The 26081-nt window shown below is 40.2% G+C and overlaps 1 protein-coding gene across 16 annotated transcripts; it reads left to right on the top strand.

Annotated features, from left to right (window-relative positions):
- Nucleotides 1-757: 757 nt before the first annotated feature.
- On the top strand, nucleotides 758-24742 carry PER2 (period circadian regulator 2). Of its 16 annotated transcripts, XM_083613696.1 has the most exons (24): nucleotides 764-1106; nucleotides 6294-6412; nucleotides 6670-7869; nucleotides 8147-8963; nucleotides 9870-10024; nucleotides 10586-10707; nucleotides 11567-11768; nucleotides 12690-12741; nucleotides 13432-13568; nucleotides 13665-13743; nucleotides 14803-14909; nucleotides 15808-15961; nucleotides 17155-17260; nucleotides 18043-18177; nucleotides 18353-18455; nucleotides 18730-18886; nucleotides 19008-19126; nucleotides 19619-19822; nucleotides 20027-20287; nucleotides 20995-21839; nucleotides 22345-22531; nucleotides 22630-22819; nucleotides 23495-23645; nucleotides 23958-24742. In XM_083613696.1, the coding sequence occupies exons 4-24, from the start codon at nucleotides 8740-8742 to the stop codon at nucleotides 24066-24068; spliced, it is 3801 nt and encodes a 1266-aa protein (XP_083469822.1). In that variant the 5' UTR covers nucleotides 764-1106; nucleotides 6294-6412; nucleotides 6670-7869; nucleotides 8147-8739; the 3' UTR covers nucleotides 24069-24742. The 16 variants fall into 16 exon arrangements, with proteins under 16 accessions (XP_083469814.1, XP_083469813.1, XP_083469821.1 ...); XM_083613688.1 differs by lacking the exon at nucleotides 6670-7869 and having other exon boundaries at nucleotides 758-1106; nucleotides 6294-6376; nucleotides 8539-8963; nucleotides 9873-10024; XM_083613687.1 differs by lacking the exon at nucleotides 6670-7869 and having other exon boundaries at nucleotides 759-1106; nucleotides 6294-6376; nucleotides 8539-8963.
- Nucleotides 24743-26081: the final 1339 nt, after the last annotated feature.

A 26081-nucleotide genomic window follows, 5' to 3' on the forward strand; every position in this document is an offset into this window, starting at 1 on the left:
TTTGCATGGTTTTAACAGAATTAAATCTATCTATCTGTCTATCTATCTATAAACTACCAATGTTTAATTGCTTTTTTCTACATTTTTAGTGGTTTCTTCTTCTTCAGTGATCTTTAAGGTGCCTTGAGTCTCATCAGGGAACAAAAAGGGATATAAATTAATATATAATAACAACATACCACCCTATTGTGCTTTTTAATGTTTTTAATGTTTAAAGCAGTGGCGTCATGCGGGCTATTTAAATCAGGGCCACCCCACTGCTTATCAAAGGAACACCATCTGTCCTGTTTTCCTCGCACAGAAAGAAGGCAGACTCCCAGGGCCAGCCCAAGCTGCTCTTTCATGACACCCCAGATTTGCTGCTTCCTTGGGGTAGCTTCTCCATCAGGCCCAACGACAGGGCCGGCCCTGCAGAAGCCTTCCCACCCCGCTAACCCTCCAGACACGCGCGAGAAACGTCCTCCTATGCCTAGGGCGCCGGCAATTCAGGACGCCGGTCGGCTGGCCGTCCCCTTCCCCGGGCTCCTCCGGGAAGCCGCCCCTTCCTTGGCTGAAGCGAGCCGGAGAAGGCTAGCAGCGCCGCACCGAGAAACAACATCGCTCCACCCGCCGCCGCTTCTACTAGCCCACTTGCCGAAGAAACATGGAGTCACACGTGAGGCTTATGCAACTCGAGTGGCGTCCGCCGCGGCCAATGGAGGCTCCCCGAGCGGCGGCGCGGCCCACCCGGTATGCAGATGTGGCTTCGCCTCAGCCAATCCCCGCCCGCCCGAGCGGGCTCCCTCAGGCACGGTCACGTTTCTGACGGTATGAAGCCCGGAGTTTGCCGGGCTGTGAGGGGGCCGCTTCCCGGGGAAGGAAGAGGCGGCGGCGGCGGCGAGTGAGCCGTTGAGGGGAGAAACGAGGGAAGGGGTGGCCGAAGGAAGGACTGCCGGCCGCTCCCATCCTTCTCCCCCGCCCCGTTTCCCGCCCCCGCGGAGCCCTTTCGAGGCAGGCAGCGTCACTCGTTGTATAACCGGCGGCTTCCGCCAGGCGGGTCTGCCGCTCCTCGCGCCCGCCGCCACCCCCGGGGCTGGAGCGCGGGGGGCGCGGGAGCCTCGGTCAGGGTAAGCAAGCGGCGCTGGTGGTGTTCGGAGGGCGGGGAGGCCTGGCCTTTTCCCTGCCCGTCACACCCCCTTCCTGCGGGAGGAAAAGGGAGGCGGGACGGGGCAGCGCCGGTGGAGCCGAGGTTGCTTTTGTGCGCGGGAGAAAATGCCTGGGTTGGGTTGGTTTCGTGGGGGGGGGGGTCTCCTGCCTGTGTATCGGTGGGATGGAGGGGCTTAACTAATCTGAACCAAGAGGAGGAGGAGGTTCCCACGTTTCCTCTTATTCTGTGGCGTTTCGCTGTGCGGCAGTGTGTGGGGGGGGGTCGTCTTTCTTTTCTCCTTTTTAAATGGGATTCAAGGAAACGAGGTGCTTGGGCATGAAAAGCGGCGGTATGAAGTACAGCAGATAATGTAGCTGCGTGGCTTCTGCGACCCCCGCGTGGGGGGGGGGGTGGCGGCGGCGGCAGCCGTAGGACACGTGGGGATCGGGATGCAGCGGAAGTTTTTAAGAAGTGGCCTCGCGCGTGCCTGGGTTGTGTAAGTGTGCTACTAATAATAAGGCTCCTGAAATGCACGCACCGGAGCGAGCCCCTTGCAGCGCCAACTGGAATAAAATATTGGGGGGAGGGGGAGAGGGCAGGTGAGCCCCGCTCCGCATAATCGATCACATGACGTGGTGCGCGAACAGCATTTGAATGGCTGTGCCCATCAACTTGTGGAGGGGGCGGCCCAGTCAAATATTTTATGGGGGGGGCGGCGAAGCCTCCTTGGAGTTGGTTCCCATGGGGGGGTTGTAAGTGACTGGCACTACCGGATCGCTTAGGCCACCGCTGGGTCACTGGACTGCTTTCCGTGTGTCAGTCGTGGCCAAACTCTGCATAGGCTCCGTTGAAGGCAGTACTACACGATTTGTACGTTTGGTGGGGGCGGGGGGGGGGCAGGGAGGCGAGCTGTCAGGTAAGCTGCGCAGTGGTTGCCAGGGTGGCTTTCTCTAATCCTTTGAGCCTAGCGTTAGGTGGTGGGATAGAATAATGGTTTACACTTAATGCTTCACTTGCGCTTTCAGTGAGCCAAGATGTGTTTTTAATTCTAGGTGCTGTAAACTTTTCCCGTTGGCTGGTTGCATGCCTTGTTAATTTTGTACGCCCGCCCCCGCCCCCCCCAAGTTCATTGCAGAAGGATGTGATGTAACTGAGATTAGATGTGTCTTTAGCAACAAGTCCCTAGGTTTATGATTGATTATGCAAATGTTTGCTAGTGCTGAATGGCTATCATTTTAGATAGTGGTTAAATTGGTCTGGATTTTTAATAGTTTTGTAGATTACAAAAGTGATACAGTATTTCGTCTTTTAGTACTCCTCTGGTAAATTCAGAGTAGTACACCTGTTATATTCATAGATAGTGTATGGGCAGCATAAGTAAATGGGCATTGTTGAGAAGGAATGGCAAGTTATATCTTTTGCTTTCTCAAAAGACTTTATAATTTTGCTTTTTTAAACTAGTTTGGATAGTAAACTTTCATGTCACTCTCATCTTTAAAATATTAAAACATTATGATACTAGTATATGTGCAGCAGTATAGTACTTCAAGAAATACTGCATTGAGTACTTCTCATTGGTTTGGGATTTCAGAATGTTATTTGCAAGGAAAACACCTGCTGCAGCCTTTCCCAGTGATGTAAAATACCTTTAAGAACTTGTACTGTAGTCTAATCCTATACAGAAGTAATTTTCACCTTATTGATAAGGCTTTTCCACAAGTAGATATGCATAGGATTGGAGCTCTAATTGATACATCATTTATAGCAGTTGATAGGTGGAGTTGAGATTAGTAGTTGAAACAAGGTGAGAAGTTTTTATCAGAAGTGATATTTCAAGTTTCTGCTGTGTTCCTTTAAGCAGGCGTGCTGTTTGTGCGCCTCTGACACAGTCATTTATGTAACTGTACTTGTGGCCTGGAATTACAAGGAAGAACCTTGCTGCTTTTTATGAAACACAGGAGTGGAATTTTGAAAGCTCTTTAGTAGTAGAAAGACAAATGCGGAACTGGAAACTTTTAAGATGGTGGTCAGCTCTAGTACAAAATGGGGAGCAAATGATGGGCATTTGGGCTGAACAAAACTTATTCTGTTTAAGACTAGAAGGTGATATTTTCAACAACTTCAGTAAACTTGTATGACATCTTATCTATTTTTGTTGGCAATTCTTCTGTTCCTTTCTCCCAGTGCTTTTATTTTTTCCCTACCCCCTATACTTTGGGGTTCATATATCCTGAATCAAAAAGAGGCAATCATGTCATGCTCTGCAATAGAGGTTCTCAGGCTGTGATCTCCGAGGTCCATTCAAGTGGCCCATGGCAAGGTGGCAGAGTACTTGAGAATATCTGTACTTGGCCCTGCACTTGATTTATTTTTTCTGATGATGGAATTGAAGCTGTTCTGACCAGGCTTGGATTTTCATACAGGCTAACAGGGCCCTGGCCTGAGGCTTGTGGTTTTCATAATAAACCACTGGTGCAGTCTACTATTTCCCCCTCTATTGGTTTCCCATTAAAAGCCTGCTAGTTAGAGGTCCTTTTCAGTTGCCTGACTTAGGATTCATGATTTTTTTGTGTGTGTAATTCAGAGTTGATTTTAACAATGGTGTTGGTTCTGAAAGGCAGGGAAAGTTACTTTATCATTGCTTCCCCAATTGTCAGAAGATAGTGAACCATAAGAGGACCCGGTTTTTTTTAATGAAAACCTTGGTCAAATGCTGTTTGAAAGTCCATGACTAGAATGTCTGCCAAATAATTCCCATCCACATGCTTGTTGACACTGACAAAGAACTGAAAAGTGTGGTGAGGCAGGACTATGCTTTGCAAAATCCATGCTGATTCTTCTTTTTTGTGAGGTTTGTTCTGCTATATGTGTATGCACTCTCTGTGTGTATGTATATAATATTTAAGCTAATTTGCCTGTCGTTTCCAATACATTCTGTCTTGTGACTTTCTAATTCTTAGTTTTGTTGCCAAGTCTGAGAATTTCATCTGTTGTCACTGTTTCACTCTGCTCTTCAGATACCATTCCTGAAATAATGACTTCGAATTGTATATTCTGCAGAGAAGACAGATGCAAATAACTCATTCAACTTCTCTGCAATGTCCCTTATCCTTAATCAGTTTTTTCTCTCCCTAGTTTCCCACTCTTATCGTATTTAAATGTGGTGGCCTTAATGTATAGAACACTTATTTTCTCAGTTTTGACAGAATTTGTGGAGCCCTCTTGTTTCATCATTTGGACAAGACTTTACACTGAAATCCAATATAATTAAGGGGTTAAAGTGTCAGATTCGGGGCAGGTCAAATAACATCTTTAATTTACCCTTTCAGCTTCCTTTTATGAAAACCCTTACCTCATTTGTAAGAATGGTTCTCTTTTGAAAACAAATGTTACAATATTGGTGTTTCTTGACAGCTTTTCATTTAAACATACATTGAACATACAGAAGCATATGATAGAAAGGACAAGTAGAGGTTTGGTCATAGACCTATTTATGTGCAAAGATGATTTTAGTAACAAATGTAGCTTGCTCATAGCTGAGTCAGTGAAAACATTTTGTCATTAAGCTATTATGTAAACACATGGCACATACCTATGACAGACTGGTTTTCATTGCCAAAAAAGGCCTAGTTACTAAGTAACATAGCAACAAGCCAATTAATTCTTATAGTATCTGTAGTGAAAATCTGGAGATGGTTATGAGATAGAAAGATGTGTCTGCTGTTGAAGACTATTGGCAAACTGTGAGTGCAGTTCTGTTTACCAGCATTTGCTGACCTGGTTCCCCCCAGATATTTTGGATTACAACTCACTTCAGCCCCAGCTAGTAAGGTTGTGCATGAGTTGTAGTACAAAACATCTGGAGGGGTCCAGGTTGGCAAAAGCTGCCATACCCACTTACCTGGAGGAAAGCTCTTTTGAACTCAATGGGACCTATTTCTGAGCAAACATGCACAGCTTTGCACTGTCAGTTAATGATGGTTATAATGAACAGTACAGTGGAAACCCGTGTTACATACCGTCCTCATTACAAATGCTTCAGGTTACTAGCTCCACTAACCCGGAAATAGATGCTCCCGGTTGCGAACTTTGCCCCGGGATGTGAGCGGAAGTTGCATGCTGGTAGCACAGCAGGAGTGGGAGGTGCCATTAGCGAAAGTGCGCCTCATGTTCAGAACTGTTTCGGGTTACACACGGACCTCTGGAACGAATTAAGTTCGTAACCGGAGGTACCATTGTACCTGGTAGGGATGCAACCTTTGTTCTTAGGTATAACTGGGGGCAATTTAACAGATCTGTTACATCTCCACTTTATTTCTCTTGAGGAATGCAAATAAAAATGGTGGAACCATTTGAAGTTTAGAAAAGTTTAGTTTTTCTTGATTAAGCAGGAAATGGTATTAGAATATTAACTTGCATTAAATGCTTGATGTTGCAAACCTGACTAGGAGACTTGGATTTTCAGGAGAGAGGTGCTTGGTCAGTTCCTACAAGAGGTATGAATGCCTCTATAAAAAAAAAGTGGCATGTTAAAATGTTAGCCATGCCTGAATGTACCATGATCACTCTTCTTCCTAAAAAACAAATGTTGATGCATTAATTTCTAATATGCATCTTCCTTATTTACCGGTAAATCCCTGTCCCAGTAACTGGAACAAATATGGTTATGTTGTAAGGCTTGGCTGGAGGCAGTGTGTTATTTCTGAGTTTTAGCTGGAAGCATGTAGTGGTCAGCACTTTTCTAGTATAAGGTGCTGGTTAGTTGTCAATTTCATAGTTGCACTGTGGTGTTAAGAAAGCAAATGTGCTGCATATAATGGTCCATATTTTATTTGAATTGTACTGTGGGAGTAATTGAAAATAAATAAATCTACACCTGTTACTATAACAGAAAGTCATCAACAGGTTTACCACATCTATCAGCCAATCACCCATTCCCACCACCCTTCTGAGTAATACCCCTCCCCACCCTCCCACTATATATAAGGGTCTGGTGACTTCTGTTTCAGTGTATCTGAAGAAGTGTGCATGCACACGAAAGCTCATACCAATAACAAACTTAGTTGGTTTCTAAGGTTCTACTGGAAGGAATTTTTTTTTGAAAGTTTGTTTGGATTTTTTCATTGCAAAAACTGCCAATTTACAACTGTCTTTGTTAATGCTACAGGTGCGACTTCTGCTCTCTTCTAAAGAACGGTTTGACTGACTCGAAGCCCGTGAAAAAGGTGTGTCCCCTAAAACAGGTGCTTGGTATGTTTTCAATCTTTAAAATCCTTAATTCTTACCGTATTTTTCGCTCCATAAGACGCACTAGACCATAAGACGCACCTAGTTTTTGGAGGAGGAAAACAAGAAAAAATATATTCTGAATTTCAGAAGCCAGAACAACAAGAGGGATCGCTGCGCAGCGAAAGCAGCGATCCCTCTTCCTGTTCTGGCTTTTGGGATAGCTGCGCAGCCTGCATTCGCTCCATAAGACACACACACATTTCCCCTTACTTTTTAGGAGGGAAAAGGTGAGTCTTATAGAGCAAAAAATACAGTAATTTACTATAATAAGAACGCACGCACCCCCTCACACATACATCTGATACCTTGGTGACTGAGTAGTTTAGAGGAACTCACATCCTCTTAAAGTATGCTTAGGAATTAGTTGAAATGTTTTGAATTTTTTGTTTAATGAAAAAGTTTTCATGTACTGTAAATTTTTTCTGATTTCTTGGTTTTATCTTTTTGGAAACGGCTTTGATTTTTTTTTATGATCAAGTGGTGTATAAATTTTATTAAATAAATAAAATAATTTTAAAAAATTGCTAGTGTGTGTGTTTTAGGGGGAATAAGTACTTTCCTTTGTAAATACCACACTGGTCTTAAAATGCTATCTGCTCTTGAGCTCTGATTAATTCTATATCTGTTAGAAACTATTTTATAGTGTAACATTTTTTGGATTTCATGGGTACTTCTGTATAAACCTAGTTTAAGTTGTAATGCCTTTTCCCCCTTCTCATACCTTTTGTTCCAGAGTTATTAAAAAATACATCAAGAGGTTGCTTGAAAAATCCACTTGTCAGTGAAAAATCTAATTGGAAACTATGAAGGTCTAAGGACAATCGGATCTTGGTGCTCTTTTGTAAATGAAAGGCTAAATAGTTATTTGTTACAGGGTTGGCATAACTGACCATCTTTGGCATTTATGTGCTTCCAAAATATTTGTAGAGAACATCATTGGGGTGGGATTCCAGGTATTCCTCTTATATTTTATAGTTCTAGAGGTGTCCGGATCCTAATGGCTGAGAATTAACATTAGAAGAGGAAGAAACAAGGTTTAAGTGCGTTGCATTCTGGACCTAGGTTGTGCTTTTTGATGCTAGCTGGGAGAGACCGTGATGTATGGTACATTTATGCCAACCTTTCTTTTTAAAATATAAGGTAAGGCATGACAGTTGTCTTTCATGATGTGATCCCAGTAGCTGACCATATCTCTCAATATAGATTTATGGCTCTGCAAATACTTATATCCAATTATTTGCTTATTCCCTCTTGTTACTTGCTGCTATTTGGTTCAAGGCTGTTTCTTGGTGTAAGAGGAATAGTACAGTAAGTTTCATAATAGAAAGTATCCAAGTATGGCTAGCAGTAGTAATGTAGTTTAAAAAGGTAAAGGACTCCTGACAGTTAAGTCCAGTCGCGAACAACTCTGGGGTTGCGGCGCTCATCTCACTTTACTGGCCGAGGGAGCCAGCGTACAACTTCCAGGTCATGTGGCCAGCATGACTAAGCCGCTTCTGGCGAACCAGAGCAGTGCACAGAAATGCCGTTTACCTTCCCGCCGGAGCATACCTATTTATCTACTTGCACTTTGACGTGCTTTCGAACTGCAAGGTTGGCAGGAGTTTAGCTTGTAGTTGGCATGTAGTTTAGCAGTGCCCATAAAGTGCAATTCCTCTTTCAACCAAAAGCAAATTATCTTGCATGCATCTCTAGATAATTGGGAAGAAGAGTGTTGCATGTTTGTGAAAGCTTGGGTCAAGATGTAAAATGTCTAGAAAATTCAGTTAGGGTATATAAACCTTTGGTTCATCAGGGTTATATTAAGTCTCCTAAATGAGACTAACTCTGAAAGCGCTTTTGGACAATTTCTCTAACCTTCCATCATTTATATAGAAATGGTGAGCCAGAAAATCTAAAGTGATTATGTACCATATGACCTGCAACAATATGCTAATTTTGTTAATACAACCAGAATATTAACACATTTTTTCACAATTAATATTTATGGGGTTAGATGCAAACTATGTTGTATACATTTAAGATCTGCTGACTTCAGTGGTACCAAAGTGTGACTAACTTCATCTAGATTCAGCCAGTAGTTCTTTGCATGCTCATTCAACAAATGTTTTTCTTCCTCCTAGGTGAACTCAGATGTAAAATTTGAAAATGCTGAATACTGATAACAAAGATGGCTTTAAAAATATCAGAACTGTACGGCAGCTTATGCTAAGTACAGGTGTTCTGTTCTATAACGGAGGAGCTGGATTCTGAACTATATGAAACAATTTGAACTCTTTGAAATATTTTATAACAGTCATTCACCCTGAAGTTCTTTGCTCAAAATGAGTGACTATTTGGAAATGGCAAATGCAGAAAACATGGATATTCAAATGAAGAATGAACAGAATTTGGAAGCCCTTCAGGAAGATATTGAAATGAATGGTGGATCCAGTGGAAATGATGCAAGTGAAAATTACTCCAGTGGGCATGATTCACATAGCAATGAGGGTGAAGAAAATGGGAAAGAAGCAACTATGATTATGGAATCTTTAGACTGCTATAAAAGGTAATGATGCTACATAGTATTTTTGGTTGTATGAATGAATTAGAGAGAGAGAGAATGTATATGTAACTTGCACTAATGTAGCTACAAAATCATCCAATATGGTGCCTTGGATATGCCCCACTCATCAGTCATTTATATGGAGATACTGAGAGTGTTGGTGGTTTTTAAGTCCTAACTTGAAATGTAACATGCTCACATCTTATGAGGGGGTTCGGTTCCAAGGGTAAAGTGTATATGCAAAAGTCACCTATAGTCAAAAGCATGTTTCCCTTGGAACTGGGCTGCCACGAACAGTGAAGAGGGACCAGAGTCAGCATGCTGAACAGAAAGCAAGGCCAGAGTTTAAATGTTCTTTTCACTCTGTGTCCTCTTGGGTTACTAGGCACCAAAAGAACTTTTAAGCTCCCTACCTTGCTTCTTAGGCAAGGCCTGCTTGATGTGCTGGCTCTGGGACCAGCAGGGATGCTGTCATGAGATCTCACAGGAAGTCAGACTGACCTGTGAAATCCCACGAGGGCATCCCTACTACATTAAGAATAGGGCTTCTACTACTAGTATTGTGTTGCACTAACAGCTGCTGCAGTTGGATCTCACCCATTGAAATAAAGAGAACTAAATTAGTCTTGTCCATTAATTCCATTGGGTCTTCTCTCAAGTAATCTCTTTTATATTAAATAACAGTAAATTAAGAATGATCATACCACACATCTTTTAGATCCTTATATGAACAAACACTCCATGTAAGGAAGAAATAATTATAAATCTCAATAGTCTTAAGAGCAATGTATACCCAGTCTGCATCCAGTTAATCATTTTGCTCTCTTAAGTAATAAACATTAAGAACTTGGGCTTTGCAGAATACAAAGCTACATTTAAACCAGAATTGTTTTTGTTCATGTTGTCTAGCAGCGAACTACCATCTAAATCTAAAACCCAGAAGGAACTAATAAAAACATTGCAGGAATTAAAAAGGCATCTTCCTCCTGATAAAAGGATCAAAGGCAAACCTAGTATCCTGGCAACCCTGAAGTATGCACTTGGAAGCATTAAGCAAGTCAGAGGTAACTATATCAGACCTTTCTGTTGAATCTGTGAAATTTAAACTTCATTGTTGAACTACAGTAGGAAACAGCAAGAGAGATTCTGAATTAATAGCTGTGTCTCTTGGTATGCTGGTTGGATTCATGGAACATTTCATTTGTCATAACCTTCCTCTTCTTGGTCTTTACTTTCTTCAGCTAAAACACTAGGGTGGGAGTTGTTTGATATCTATTCAGTATGAACATGTATTGCAGATGAACAGTGTAAAAGCATTGCAGAGTAAAAATTTCAAATTAACTGCTCTGAAACAAGATACCGCTTGCATGTTTAGACACACACACTCTCTCTCTTGCCTTACCTGCCACCTGAGAGCTGGTGTCATAACCCAAGGTGGGGGAGGGGATTACCATCTACCTGCTTAGCAACCTGAAGATATATAGAAGAGGTTGTCTTTTCTTAATGTTTGTTTAAGGCTCTGGAAACCTTGATGGTAGGATGCATATTCCTGAGCTACTTTTCTGTTCTAATTAGACTACCATGTAAACAGTGTTATTCAAAATATAAACTTTGTTCTCCTGTAGCCAATGAAGAATATTACCAGTTGTTGATGACTAATGAAAGCTATCCATGTGGCCTTGATGTATTGTCCTATACTGTGGAAGATGTTGAAAACATTACAACAGAATACATCATGAAGAATGCAGTGAGTATCCTTGCCCATGAACACATGTGCAAATGATTTTTTAAAAGACTGAACTGGGAGTTGCAGAAATTCACGGTTGTTAATAATCACAGATTCTATATTTCTAAATCGAATAACAGCGTACACCGTGTTACGTCACAGACAGTGTGGTGTGGTGGTTAAAGTGTTAAACCTGGTCTATGAAATGTAGGTTCAAATTCCCTCTTGCCTGTGAAGATCACTGATGACCCCAGGGCAGCCTGTCTTCTACACACAGTTTGTGTGAAGTTACATTGGGGTGAGCAACCCAGATCCCCATGCTGCTTTCAGCTTTTGGGAGGAAAGACAGGATAACATTGTAGGAAATGAAAAATAAAATCTAGGAAACCACTGCCTTCCAAGGTAAAGCATACATCTGTCACATTGTGAACAGAGAATGCTCTTGGTCTAGTTAGACTCAACATTCATAATTGTGTAACCATAGTTAAGAGTCAAGAGTAAGCCATTGGAACCTATTCTTTCTAAGTAAATGGGAAGTCTGTCTCAGATAAGTGCAAAGGCAATCTGCAAGAAGGAGAAGAGGCAAAGAAGATTGTGTTGATGACTGCTTGGAGTACTCCACACAATCTTATATGGAGTTACTCTTCTGGTGTGGCATCTAAGAAAATATGCTTTAGATTACAACTGCCACATTTTTGTTAAAAAATCATTGATAAATATGCAGGTAAATACTAATACTCTTAACAAGAAAAAATGTAAACCTACCATGTCTCATTATTTTAGAATATTTGTAACTCACAAAACTTCTGTTTAACATTTTCCCTGACCGAACTAGTTTTGACGTACTGTGTATTGGGTGCTTTATTGTGTTTTTTTCAAGGATATGTTTGCTGTAGCTGTTTCTTTGGCTACTGGGAAAATTCTGTACATCTCCGATCAGGCTGCCTCTATTCTCCACTGTAAGAAAGATGTATTTAAAAATGCCAAATTTGTGGAGTTTCTGGCACCTCAGGATGTCAGTGTGTTCTACAGCTCTACTACTCCATACAGATTGCCATCCTGGACTATTTGCAATGGAGTTGGTAAGTGTGTTTAAATTGTTGCCCCCCCCCCCCCCCCGCCACTGCTCATCTGCATTTGAGCCATTAGGATATGTCTTTGCTTAATTGCAGTTTCTTTAGTGTTTTGCTCTTTTTAATTGGCACAGTCATTTGTAGCTATTAGATACGAATATTATATATTCTGATCTGTTTTGTCTCATTTCATCTGGCTAATAGGATGATTAAGCACTGTACTTACATGCTCCAGAGAGGTCACTGTGTATGCCTGTTGCTTCAAAATCAACAAGGAGCCTTGTGGTATCTTAAAAACAATATGAAAAAATTTATTGTGGCAGAAGCTTTCATGGGGCTGAGCTTACTTCCTTGAGTTGTTTGTCTGACAAGGTGGGCTCTGTGTGAGGAAAGCTTTTGTATTAGTTTTTAAGGTCCCAGAATAATTTTTTTTTTTGTTTTGTGCATACTTCCGTTCAATTCTTTGGCAAAACAAGACTTTACTTTTGATATTATTCCAGCCCCTTCACTGGAACGTCATACAGTTAATGTGAATATACTCTGTCCAGCTTTTAAAACTGTATTGTTCAGAATAGAACAACAACCTTCATGCCGTTACTTCCCAGTCTTCTGATGCCCTGAGAGATAGCAAATTTGATAAGGGAGGAGCTTCCAAATTTTAAAATATGAATTTTCTCTTATAGCTTTGAAAACCTATTTTAACAACTACATCTAGTATTAGATAAATTAGTTTGGTGCAAACACAATGTAGAGTTCTCTTAACTGCACTAAAATAACAAGAAGAAAGGCACCTTTCTCTGCCAGTTACTCTGTGTTTGCATTGTTTTCAGCTGAGTAATTACAGGGGACATCTTTCTGACTTTCAGAGTATACACTTCTTTCTGTTACTGTAGATTATAAAGTCATTTTCATACTTTTATATTTTTATAGAGTCTACCACCCAGGAGTGCATGGAGGAAAAGTCTTTTTTCTGCCGCATCAGGTGAGGCAAAATTTTAAGTCAGCGTGGGGACTAACAGATGTTTTGCTTCAATCTGTTTATGTTCATTGGTATGTGGCTTAGCCGACTTACAAAGATGAATTCCAGAATCCTCACTGAAAGCTGAATAGACCTTACAGTTTAAGATGTCACCACAAAAAGCAGTTTCTAGGCTGTTGCATATTCAGTAGTGGCAAGTGAGGTGGTGCAGGTGGGCTCTATTGCTCTCCCGGCTTCCCAAGACTGTGGGTTGCTTACCAAGAGAGTGACTCGACTACATCTCTCTCCCCATAACTTACCCCTCCCCTTCTTCCCCTCAGTAAGCGACTGTAACTCCTGTGTTGGGAAACCAGGAGAACAGCAATAGAGTCCCACCTGGCCGCTACTGTACGTATTGCTTCTCACATAATAAGGCCTAATGGCCCTTGCACATAGATGGTCATGGAAAACGGGAGGTTGGCCTTTTTCCTTTCCTTGCACTTCCTAGAGTGTCACCTTGGAGAGTCTCTTGATTTTTCACTGGTGATTTTTCAGAGGATGCTTTAGTAAGAAGGAGGGTTTAAGAGTCCCCATATGTGCATGGAAGTAGCATAGTCCAAAGCCCATCGCTTAGATGCACCTACCAAATACCTTATTCTGCTTGTGGGCTATGCAAACTATAAGAACTCAACTGTTGTTTCTTTTAATTTTTAGTGCAGGGAAAGAGGAGCATACTAGTGAGATCTGCTACCACCCATTTCGTATGACTCCATACCTTATCAAAGTACAAGATGAAGATGATCAGCTTTGTTGTGTGTTGCTTGCAGAAAAGGTCCACTCTGGTTATGAAGGTAATAATACAGCAATTATTTTTGTGCTTGAAATAAAGCATCTTGTTCATATAAATGCTCTAGTTCTACAAACCTTGTCCTTTTTTTTCCTTTCAGCGCCCAGAATTCCTTCTAATAAAAGGATATTTACAACTACACACACCCCAAGTTGTTTGTTCCAAGATGTAGATGAAAGGTGAACTACTAAAACTATGATATACATGGTTGTGTCTTTAGCTATAGTATTGACTAAAATGCAAAAATAGGTAGGAAATATTGATGTGTGACTATAGTGAAATGTCCTCGGTGGGATACCTTTGCAGTTGTTTAAATAATGAGGATATTAAAAAATAATAATAGCTCTTAGTGAATCTAATTGTGAATTTGATCCATGTTTGACCCGTATTACATTAGGGACAGGAGAGGTCTTTCTGATGCCCATTTTCTTGAAATGTTCTTCAAAACAGTGATGGGATGCATTTCTAGGATGACCTCTTAGCTCCTTTTTTCTTTATTTACTCATACTGAAATTGCATAACTTAATCTTATTTTGATACCTTGTTCTATGTAGGAAAAGGGGGAAGATGGTCACTATAGCAGCTTGCTGGGTAGGACAGAGCTACTACGCCATCTTCCCAGTAGGTGGGTCACTCTTGCTTACCAGGAGGGAGAAAGGTGAGGCAGGGAAAAGGTTATTGTGGTGTAAATCTACTGGCATAGTCAATCTGGTGCTTCTGATGGTGCATTTTCACCATGCCAACCTCCGCACCACCTCACCCGCTACTGATAAGCAGCTGCAACCCACCTGCCAGGAAGTTGGCATACTTAATCCACCCCACCCTGCTTCTGTTTTGTATAGTATATTTTTGTCTGCACTGTGCTGACCTCCCTGCCATCTCACCTGCCCGCCCCCCGATAAGCAAGAGAGACTCTCCTGCCATAAAGCCAATGTAGTAGCTCTGCCCCACCTGGCAAACCACTCTGGTTTATCACAGGTGACCACAACTGCTAGAGTTACTAGACTTTTCGGAGGTTGCATGCTTCATAGTTGCCTCTTACGTCCTGACAATTAACACAGAAAAGAGTGTCGTAAATATTACACAGTAATATTTAGGTTCCGCTTATTGGTTTGCAGAACTAAACCTGATACAAGTCCAAACATTCTGTTTTTATTTCAACAAAGTCTGTAAATGAACTTAAGGCTGTGTTTAAATGTATTTTGCTTCATGATTATTTAACCTTTTGTTGTTGTTAGAGCGGTGCCTTTGTTGGGATACTTGCCTCAGGACTTAATTGGAACTCCTGTCTTAGTACATCTTCATCCAAGTGACAGACCTTTAATGATAGCAATTCACAAAAAAAGTAGGTGACTCCTTTTGCATAGTGTGTTTTTCATGAAGGTTGGGGGAAATAAAGGATGAGGGATCCTCATATAGTTTTTGGTAACTTTTAATCAGTTCATTGCTCTTCTGATTATTAGATCATAAAAACATACACACACTGTTTATTGTAGACTCATGAGCTAGATCATACAGTGGTACCTTGGTTTAAGAACGCTTAGTTTATGAACAACTTGGATTAAGAACGCTGCAAACCCGGAAGTAGGTGTTTTGGTCTGTGAAGCAGAACATGTTTCGCTTCCTGTTGAGTGTGTGTAAATTGAGCCCCTCGCTGCTATGGGAAAGCATGCCTTGGTTTAAGAACACTTAAGAGCAGACTTCCGGAATGGGTTAAGTTTGTAAACCAAGGTACCACTGTATTAAATTAGGAGTAATATGTTATTAATGCACCCATATATTTTGTTCTAATTTTTTTTATTGTTTTAGGTTGTACATGGGTCTCCCATCCAGGTCTACATCTGCTTAGTACTGAAACTTTTATAACATCTGGTGTTTTCACATTATTCACTGACTCTTTATACACCCACAGCCCCATTTGATCCCATGTTGATGTTAAGACCACCACAAATTCCTCTACCCCACTCAGAAATAGATAATATTAATAATTAGGGAAGCATTTTAAAATAGAGTAATGCTTAGCTGTGAATTTTCAGTAGTCTTCTTTATGGGCTAATAGCCGTAAATAAATTGAAATTGAATCAGTAGTCTTCAGTTCTCAAGCACATTTAATTTTGATACCTTTATTTAAATGTTTCAATGTGAAATCATGGGAATTACAAATGCTTGGATCATTTAAAATGAGAAATTGTAAATATTTCTACAATAAAGCTGAAATTTGAATCAATTATTTTTTGTTACAGTTCTTCAGTGCGGTGGACAGCCATTTGATTATTCACCAATCAGGTTCTGCACCAGAAATGGTGAATACATAACTCTGGATACTAGCTGGTCCAGTTTCATCAATCCCTGGAGTCGAAAGATTTCTTTTATAATTGGAAGACACAAAGTTAGAACGTAAGTAAATAAGTGGTAATAAAAATGAAGGTTCTTGTGTCATGAATTATTTGAGATTGGTCTCTTAAATACTGAAAAGAATAATGTGGAAACCCGATTTCCACAACTACCTGAATAGCAACAACCTATTGGAAATGCTGCCCATCCCCCAAAATAATTCTTAAGAGCTGATCTATACATCTTCGGAAACACATTCCATTACATAACCAGAAATTATGGGAGTGGCTTTTTAAAAGTAAATAACAGGTGCGGAGTGCCCATTCTGGATCAAGATGCTGGCAGATATAAGGGGGACTTTAACCCTTTCCCCCACTCCAAGTCCAGACCTGATCTGAGGTGGGGGGGGGGGCTCATGTGCTATTTGCATTGAAGAAACACTTCTATTGGTGTTAATGGGCACCTTTCTTCAAGTACAAAATAGCAAGTGCAGAGGACCTGATCCAGATTGGGGGACAAAGGATTAAATCCTCCATTAATGCCCCTCCCCACTTCACGACAGGGTCCAAATCCAGTTCAGGCTCCTGCACCTGTTTTTATTTTTAAAAGTTATTCATGCAGTTGCAGAATGGCAGTGTGCCAATTAAATTGTTGAAACATCTGCTGCCCCTATGATGTGGATATTTCACAACTTTTGGAAAACCTTTCTACTAACAGTTGCTGGCTTTCATATTAGTAGTAGCAAGAACCACCTCCATTCAATGTAGAACATTCATGCAATAATAATTGTTGTACATTATGGCCACTGCTCAAAAATGCTTTACCAGTGATAATTGGATAATATCTGACTACATTTGGGATAGTTCTGGTGTTTTTGCTTCTGTGTATTTAGTACTGGTAATTATGGAGACGTTTGTCAAATGTGTGGAGCATGCAAAGTTCACACATAAGAAAATGGAATCTATTTGCAACCATCTTTCTGAACATAGATTTGTTGAGGAGGGAGGGTACACACAAAAATTGCTCTTTTAAATATGTGCTATAAAGTAAATGCTTTTAACAAGAAACTTATAAGTGCTGCAGATCTTTCCAATCTTGTCAAGAATTACTTCAGAATGAAGAAGTCATGTTTGGAGTGAGTAAGCCTGAATATTTTATTAGTTTAAAAGTTTGTAGATGCAATAGAAAAACAAGGGCTGATATAACTGAAACAAATGCATTTGTCGTATTCTAGATATTATTAATGATTTTTACAGTGGTCCGTTGAACGAAGATGTGTTTACACCTCAGTGCGCAGAAGAGAAAATCCTTCACCCTAGCATCCAAGAAATTACAGAGCAAATATATCGGTTATTATTACAGGTACACTTTCCTTACTGTGTTTTAAATCTAAATTTACCTAAACCTCTGGGGTCTCCTCTAGAAGACTGTTATAGGGTGAAATGTTCATAAATTTTTGTCCCAAAGTAATGTAGGCTTACAAAGTATTTAGATACTTGTTCTTAGAATTCTGACCTAGAAATTAACATTGGGTTTCTTTTCTCAGTTATTTAAGAAATTTATCATTACTTCAGCCACTGCAGTATTATTCACTTCAGCAGTTCTGTTGACTGTAGGTTTATGGACAAGAAGGCTCAAGCGATACTAAAACTGGACTGCTCACCTTGAAATTAGTGGGATTACATCACCATAAACTAGAACAACTGGGGTTTTATGGGTATGCTGACTCAATTTTTGCCCCATTTCTGTTCTGGAGCATGGACTTGCTGATAGTACTTGCATTTTCCCAGGTGTGTCATGTCACCTATGCTGCGGGTGATTTGCAAAATGACATTCATTTTCTTAACTAGAATGTTGGCTTATCCTGTTATCCTGTTTTATCATGAAAATATATCCCTGCAATCATTGTCTGCCTATACAGGAGGTTGTGTCTGTGAAGATGCAGGTTCTAGGTGCAATTCTAAAATTATTTCTTGAATATGAGGAAAACCCTATTGACTTTCTTGATAGCTTGCTTGATTCTTGAACTGCTTGATTGCTTGGTTGATTCTTACTAGTTACAGTATGCAGAATATTTGCAGTATATAGACTCCAGCTAGTCATTTTCTTTTCTGTTGAAAATGTGTGTATATATTTATATTTAGCCTGTACATAACAGTGGCTCTAGTGGCTATGGAAGTTTGGGAAGCAATGGATCACATGAGCACCTAATGAGTGTGGCTTCATCCAGTGACAGCAATGGGAACAATAATGAAGATACCCAGAGGATACCCAAGCCTGTAAGATTTTCATTATATTATCTTAATAGTTTCAGTCTAATGGGAAATTGACCCTGGGGTTTTTTCTAACAGAAGTCTAATACCTTCTTCATTCACCCCAATCAGCAATTACCGTGTATGGCTTACTGTAAGTTTTTTCAGTAACTCGTTTGTTTGTTTTAAATCTTCACTCTAGAACTCTTCTCAAGGTATTTGTAAAGATGGACGTGAGGCCAAAAATAAAGAGCACGTCTTCATCAATTCCAGATCAAAGCTTGAAAGTGAGAAAAAATATGCAGGTATGATAGCCAAGTTAATCTGGAATCAGATTTTGGAATAACTCCAATAGTTTAGCTTTAACCAGCAATACCTTGTCCACAATGTGTGGTCAAGTGCACACAACCCAGCCCTGTTTGTAGTTGTCATTTTGCACAAACAGCTTTGCTGTAGGCTGGAAACTCTCACATGCTCATACTTAAAGCCCCCACCTATGTTCCCAGGAGTGCATTGAGCAGCTTCCTGGCTTTTGAAAGGTCCATATATAAACATTCTTGGGATGTTTCTGTTACACAGCGAAATCCAGTGACCTCGTGGAAAGTGCTACTCAGCCAGCAGAAAATGATGCTGTTGGAATGGCTTGTCAGAGGAGTTTGGCTGCAGAAGAACTGGCTTGGGGAGAGCAACCTGTTTATTCATATCAGCAGATCAGCTGTTTAGACAGTGTTATCAGGTGAACAACATTCCACTCCACTAAAGCAATGGCTATATGGAACTGACAACTTTATTTCTAAGAATATCAGGGTGTGTGTTTTTAACCAAGGGTTTCTGGGGTTTTTTGCTTTGACTTGTAGGTATTTGGAAAGCTGCAGTGCAGGTGATGCAGTGAATAAATCACAGCCTTCCTCAAATGCTGCTTCACTGAATTCTGATATGCTTAGAGAGAAAAGGCATGACATTAAAACACCCACAGGTATTTACTGTTAACCGAATTTGTAATGCAATCCTATGCATGTTTATTCAGAAGTAAGTCCCACTCAGTGGTGGCTGGTGCCTGCTGGGATTGATGGGGTGGAAGGCATGGAGACCAACAGCAGGTGGCACCAGAGCCAATGACAGGCACAGTCATTCCCTGACTGGTTGTAGACAAGTAAGAAGACAGGCAGGTGGGGGCCGGCTGAGGGCAGACTGAGCTTGGTGGAGCAGTGCCCCATTTGCCTAACAGACCAGCCTCTGCTGCTTCCACGAATAATGCACTGTATAAAAACTTGTCAATCAGTATCACTTGTCATGTTAAGTAGGGGTGGGAACTGTGTTTGACTCCTCAAAGTAATTTAGTTAGACCTGAACTGTATTCTTCACTTGCCATCACATTTATTTTGTCTCGAGAAACTTAAATTTATACGTTTCTTGTTCTTTTCTTTGTGTGTGTGTATCTCTGTGTTGTTATATGTTGGTATTTGAGAAGAAAGTGTGCTGTCAAAATCCCACATAGGCCCTACGGAGTTGGAGATACCTGAGAAATCGAATGCTTCTGCTGTTGTTGGTGCTCACTTAACTTCTTTAACTTTGCCTGGCAAGCCAGAGAGCGTTGTATCTTTAACCAGTCAGTGCAGCTACAGCAGCACCATAGTTCATGTTGGAGACAAAAAAACACAGCCTGAACTAGGTACAGTACTGCTTTACAGTTTCTAAGAGGAATATAGACTTTTATAAATTTTAGAAATAGATTTTAAGAATGACTATGTGCTCTTTTATGTAGAAGTGAACCATGGGAAGACAGATCATGCGAATTTGGAAGAACAAATTCTGATTAGATGAAAATGAGATCAACATTTCACTTTGTTTCCCCTAAATGTTTGTTTGTTTTTAGAAATAATAGAAGATGGTCCCAGTGGAACAGAACCCATGGAGAGTCAGCTTATTGCTCCACCATCTACCACTACTCAAAAGAATCAAGAAAAAGAGTCATTTAAGAAATTGGGGCTTACAAAGGAAGTCCTTGCAGTGCATACACAAAAAGAAGAGCAGAGCTTTCTGACCAAATGTAAAGAAATCAAAAGGTTCCATATTTTTCAATATAATTGCAGTTACTACTTTCAAGAAAGACCCAAAGGACATCCTGGTAACCGTGGTACGACTCTCTTTGCTTATAGCCTCATAACACCATCTGAATGAAAGAAACCCATTGTCATGTTGCAAATGTGCATAGGCAGTTCAGGGTGCTTAGTTAAGTTCAGTTTTACTATCAAACCAAATTGTAGTTGGCTGACAATCGGTTGCTCCAGAAACTCAATATGCAACCTTAGAAGTATTAAGCAGGTGGATGTGGGATTAAACTCACATCATCAGTGATGCATAGTTTTCCCCTTCTCCATGATTTAAAGAGGACATGATTTGCTACTGTATGCAAAAGAATGAAGGTAATTTCTTTCCTAAACATACATGTTGGGGAGCAAGGCTCACTGGGTACAGTGAGGCTTATTTCTGAGCAAGCATGCATAGGATTGTGCTATTCTTCTAGCTTAGAGGTTTGCCATTACGTGTGGAACACAGGATTAATGAGATGGCGGAAGAGACATGATTTGTGTTGGGGCTCCCCACAGCTTAGAACTGGAACCTCATTTAAATACCAGTTCGGCCCTGGTAACTGTGAAGAAAAGAATGTCTCTCTAAATGTGTGCATAGTGTCTCTCGTCTGCTTATAAGCAGTAGCCAGTTTCCACGTATCTAGAATTTACAGGAAATAGCTTTTTGGTCCAAAGATGTGCTTGAGTATTGATGTCAACCTTTTTAAAAGTTAGATGCATTGTTGAATAGATTTTCTGCCTTTCTCTCCAGGTGTTCATGGACCACGACATGGCTCTGGAGTAGATCAGTCTTGGAAGAAAAATGGGAAGAACAGGAAATCTAAGCCAAAACGACAGAAGCCACACAATTCTTCAGACAGCACAACTTCTGGTACCAAACCTCCACACAGGTTTCCCCGGCTTGTCCCAAATAGCACAGCCTGGTCTCCGTCAGATACTTCTCAAGCAAGTTATCCAGGAATGCCTTTTCCTACAGTTATGTCTACATACCCACTTCCAGTTTTTCCACCAACAGGAACTGTGCCACCAGGTCCTGAAGCGCCTCTTTCTGCTTTCAGTGAATCGCAGGACTCGGGAAATCCCTGTCACCTGCCATTATCACAGTTTCCCAACCCTCTGATGACTCCAGTGGTAGCACTTGTACTCCCCAACTACATGTATCCTCCAATGAACAATGGGATCCCCCAAGCACTTTATCCTGATCCACCTAGCTTTCCTGCTCAGCCTTCTTTCTCTTCCCAAGCAGTGTTTACAGCACAGCCTCCATTCACTGCCTCAAACACATTCCCACCTCAACCGTTCCACTATAATCCACTGGCAGGGAGTGAAAAGACCATTGTTGTAGAATCTCGAAATGAGCAATCCCGTTCATGCACTCCACAGTCTCCTGGCCCACAAGGTCAAGCCTCACCACCATTGTTCCAGTCCAGGTGCAGTTCTCCTCTACAGTTGAACCTTCTGCAATTAGAAGAAATACCCAAAGTGGCTGAAAGTGGCGCTGCTGGTACACTAGGAAGCCATGGAACTTTAACTGATGGAGGGGTGACGAGCAAACCTATGAGCTCAGATGACTGCAACAGAAAAGCATCTTCCACTGTAAGCATTGTCTGTAACTTTCTGGGAAATATCTGTCTGGAAAAAGCCAACATTTTTATCTAATTATGCACATGGAGAGCTCTTTCAATAAGCTCAATTTTTAAACAATTCCATTTTAAAACAATTTCAAATTGTGCATGTTCCTTGGGAAGATTTGTACTAGTTAATATTAGAGTTCTTAAATTTATGTGTTGCCCAATGTAAAGAATATCTTGGGCATTTTACAGTACAGACAAAAATATATAATGCAAAATAATTTAAAGCTTTTAAAAAACACTAATAAACAACAAACCATAATAAAACAGCCAACTATAAATGAATCTCAAGCTCTTGTTTTATCCTGTGAGCCATCCTGAGACTTGCGGATATAAGGTGGTATACAAATGTAATACATCATCATCATCTTGTTGCATAATCTTAGATTAGGAACTGGAGTTATGAACAACAAAAAATACCTTTTGAATTGACAGTTTGTTTTTTGTGGTTTTGTTCTTTCATTGTTCAGGTTGGATCGCCAATGGAAGTTCAAAATAGCGATGCCTTCTCTGTATCTAGTGATTTACTTGATATTTTACTCCAGGAAGATGCAAGTTCAGGCACTGGGTCTGCTTTGTCAGGAAGTGGTGTTTCAGCAGCTGCTGAGTCCTTAGGCTCAGTTTCAAATGGATGCGGCATGTCAGGTAGTGGAACAGGTAACATCATGTGTGCGGTTAAGAAATCGTGAGGCTATTTCAATGAAAAATCTGTTCTCCGTAATTAAAAGCACACCTTTTTATTGTTGTTTCTGAAGGAAGTAGTGAAACAAGTCATACCAGCAAATATTTTGGGAGCATTGACTCATCAGAAAACAATCAGAAAACAAAGGAATCAGAACTGGAAGAAAATGAGCAGTTCATTAAATATGTCCTCCAGGATCCCATCTGGCGGCTGATGGCAAACACAGATGACACTGTTATGATGACTTACCAGATACCCTCCCGGTAATTCAACGTTAGTTCAGACTTGAAGCAGCTTGCACTGTGAACTGCCACTTCAAGTAGATGTATACTTGAAACAGCACTAAAAAAATTCATTTCTCAGAACTTCTTTCTGTTGCCTCTTTCCTCCAGTTTAACCAAACTTAATTAACAAGTAGAAATATAATATACAGAAATATAATAAAATAGGAAAACCATCCTCTTTACAATGAAGTGAGTTAGTGTCAATTTCAAATGCCAATAATGTTATCAATAATGTTTTTATATATATATATATATATATATATATATATATATATATATATATATATATATAAAACTACTCTGGAAACTGTAGCTCTGTAATGGAAATAGGGGTCTCCTAACGACTCTCAGCAGTCTTAACAAACTACAGCTCCCAGGATTCTTTTGGGGAAGCTACAACTGTTAAAGTGGTATGATAGTGCTTTAAATGTCTAGTACAGATGTGGCCTTAGCAAATGTGCTAAAGATGATCTTCTCCTAGTTCCCTCAACTTAATTTACCTTCTCAGACAAAATGGAATTTGGCATTTGGGTGCTTGGCATAATACCTGCAATGGCAGGAAGCCTGAGCTCCAGAATAATCAACTATTTATAAAGTCTGCATGTTCGGGTAGTTGAAGACCTGAAAGGGGTTTGTCTGTATATTTTACTTCAGAAACTTAGAAACTGTTTTAGAAGACGACAAACTGAAACTGAAACAAATGCAGAAGTTCCAGCCAAAATTTACGGAGGAGCAAAAGAGAGAGCTACTTGAAGTGCATCCATGGATTCAGAAGGGTGGACTACCGGGGGCTGTTACTAATTCGGTATGTTTCAATGGTTATTTCTTCTTTCAGTATGAAAGCATTAACTTCTATTTGAGACTTAAGAGTACTCAAATCACAGAGTTGGAGCACTCGGAACCATATTTACAGTGTAGCCCTAACCATGTTTTTGCAGAATCAAGTCGCATTGTATTTAACTGGGTTTACTCCCAGGTTTGTGTGCACAAAATTTCAGACATAGTATGGGAGACGCTTTTGAAATTCATGCTGTTGGGTATTTCTAGTAACATGTCAAACTACAAGATACCACTGAGGAAGGAAATATGAGTTACTTTTTGTCTTGTTTTTTTGAAGGAGTGTATTTACTGTGAAGAAAATGTTAACAGCAGACTGTATGCACAAGATGAAGAAGAAATCCATAAAATGGAGCTTAATGAAATGAATGAAGCCATTGGTGGGGAATAGCTCAACTACCCTGAACCAAGTCAACAGTGAAAATGTTTAATCCATGAAGATCCATTTCGAACATGATCTGCTTTATAACTATTGCAGTACATCATTAGATCTTCAGGGTTTTTAAGTTTGTTTCTTGTGAAATGGATCTAATTTTATATAAAGCAAATGGATTTTTTGTTCTAGAAAAAGGTCATTTGTGATTAATCTCTTTGAGAGGCTGCATCCTTCAACCAGTCATTTCTGAAGAAGTATAATATCCATTATTTAAAACTATGGAGGATATACTCGGAGCCTGAATGGATACAGCAAAGAATTTCACAAAATATTGTGCCATCCTAAAAATTTATTTCAGACTGCTTTTTTCAGTGACACATAATTTAGAAATATATGGCATATTTTCTAGTTTTGAATGAATTTCAGGTTAGCGGATAAAATCATGCATGTTTCCCAAACCTAACTTCACCCAATCCCATCGATAGTCTAATACTTACTGTTGTTAAAAGCAACTCAAATAATTTCACCTTTCCAAGATATCAAGTAATTTGTTTAGCTTCTTTAAAAAAAGGTTGTATGCATGAAAAATCCCTGGCGGCCCGCCCACCCCACGCCAGTGTTGAACCATTCCCATCCTATTTTTCAATTATCTTTGATCCAAAATTATAATAAATTATTCTTGAAATATGCATCAGTGACTTGTTTGTTAAATGTTTTAATTGATGTTTGTTCCCACGAATTCCCATATTTTATCAGCCATCAGTAATTGTCAGTTCAGAAACAATCTTGTAGAGAATCATACAAAAAACTGCTAGTATCCAAAAAAACAAAATTACCCCTTGAAGGTTGGCGTTCTGAACCAAAGGAGCTATTTTCCCAAACGGGGGAAACTAATCTTAAGACTGATTTAGCTGGCATTATAATATTTCCATAATGAATAATAATCTGGGAGTTGCAATGATTGCATATATTTAAATAAGAGGATAAGTTAAGTGAAGGAGTCTGCCACCGAGGAAACATGGCTCAACATGACCAGAACACATTTCAGCTTTTAATTGCCCCTCCTCTTTGCCTTCTCAAACAGCTGGCACTCTTTTACCTGCTGGATTACAGGCAATTTCCTCTCCACTGGCCCAGTAGTCACTTTAACTATACTACATTGACTATATATCATTAGCACTGTGGCCTCTTGTGGTGTGGAGGGTGGTAATAAAATCATATTAGAAAGCCATCTGCAACTGGAGCGTTAATGTACATCTGATATCCGTAACTGCATTCAGTTCATTTTCAAGCTTTTTTAGATTTATCACTTTTGTTATTTGTGCCCCTAAAGTTAACTTCCAAAGACTGAAGTGTTAGTACTGTATAGAAAATGCTGTTTGTTGCTGAATAGCAGAGCTGATTTCAGGAGTTAGTCACGGCATAAAAATCACTTTTATGTAACTAGGACTGCCTCTCTCCACTTGCACTGACCCAGACCCTGCATTTATCATGAGACCCTTCTTCATGTGCTCCCTCCTCTAGAGGTCTGGAGGGCGACAACACAAGAATGGGCCTTTTCTGTAGTAGTTCCCCAGGGAGTTTGGCATAGCACCTTCATTACAGATATTTAAACGCCAGACGAAAACATTTCTCAACGTCCAGGCCTTGGGCTGATTTACATTCTATGGCCTTTTAAATGTGTGGGGGGGATATTGCTTTGTTTTTCTTTTAATATGTAGTTTGTGTTCTCATTTTTATGTTGGGAACAGCCCTATAATCTTTGGATGAAGGGCGGTGTAAAAATTTAATAAGTAAAATAAAATAGACATAAATGTACATATGCATACTAATCTATCTGTCCAAGAATCTTGTCATGCCATGCTTGATACCAACACGTAAGAACTGTCAGACAAGATCTGGCCAGTGGTCCTCTGAGCCAAAGATACAGTCCGATAGCTTTTTGTAACCTATGCTTTAGCAAAGAGAAGTTGTCTCAGGATAATCATGGGTTCATTTATTCCTGGGTGGCTGCTGTGATGATGGTGG

The sequence above is a fragment of the Podarcis filfolensis genome, assembly GCF_964270895.1.
Source record: "Podarcis filfolensis genome assembly, chromosome: 5".
NCBI classification, from domain to species: Eukaryota; Metazoa; Chordata; class Lepidosauria; order Squamata; family Lacertidae; genus Podarcis; species Podarcis filfolensis.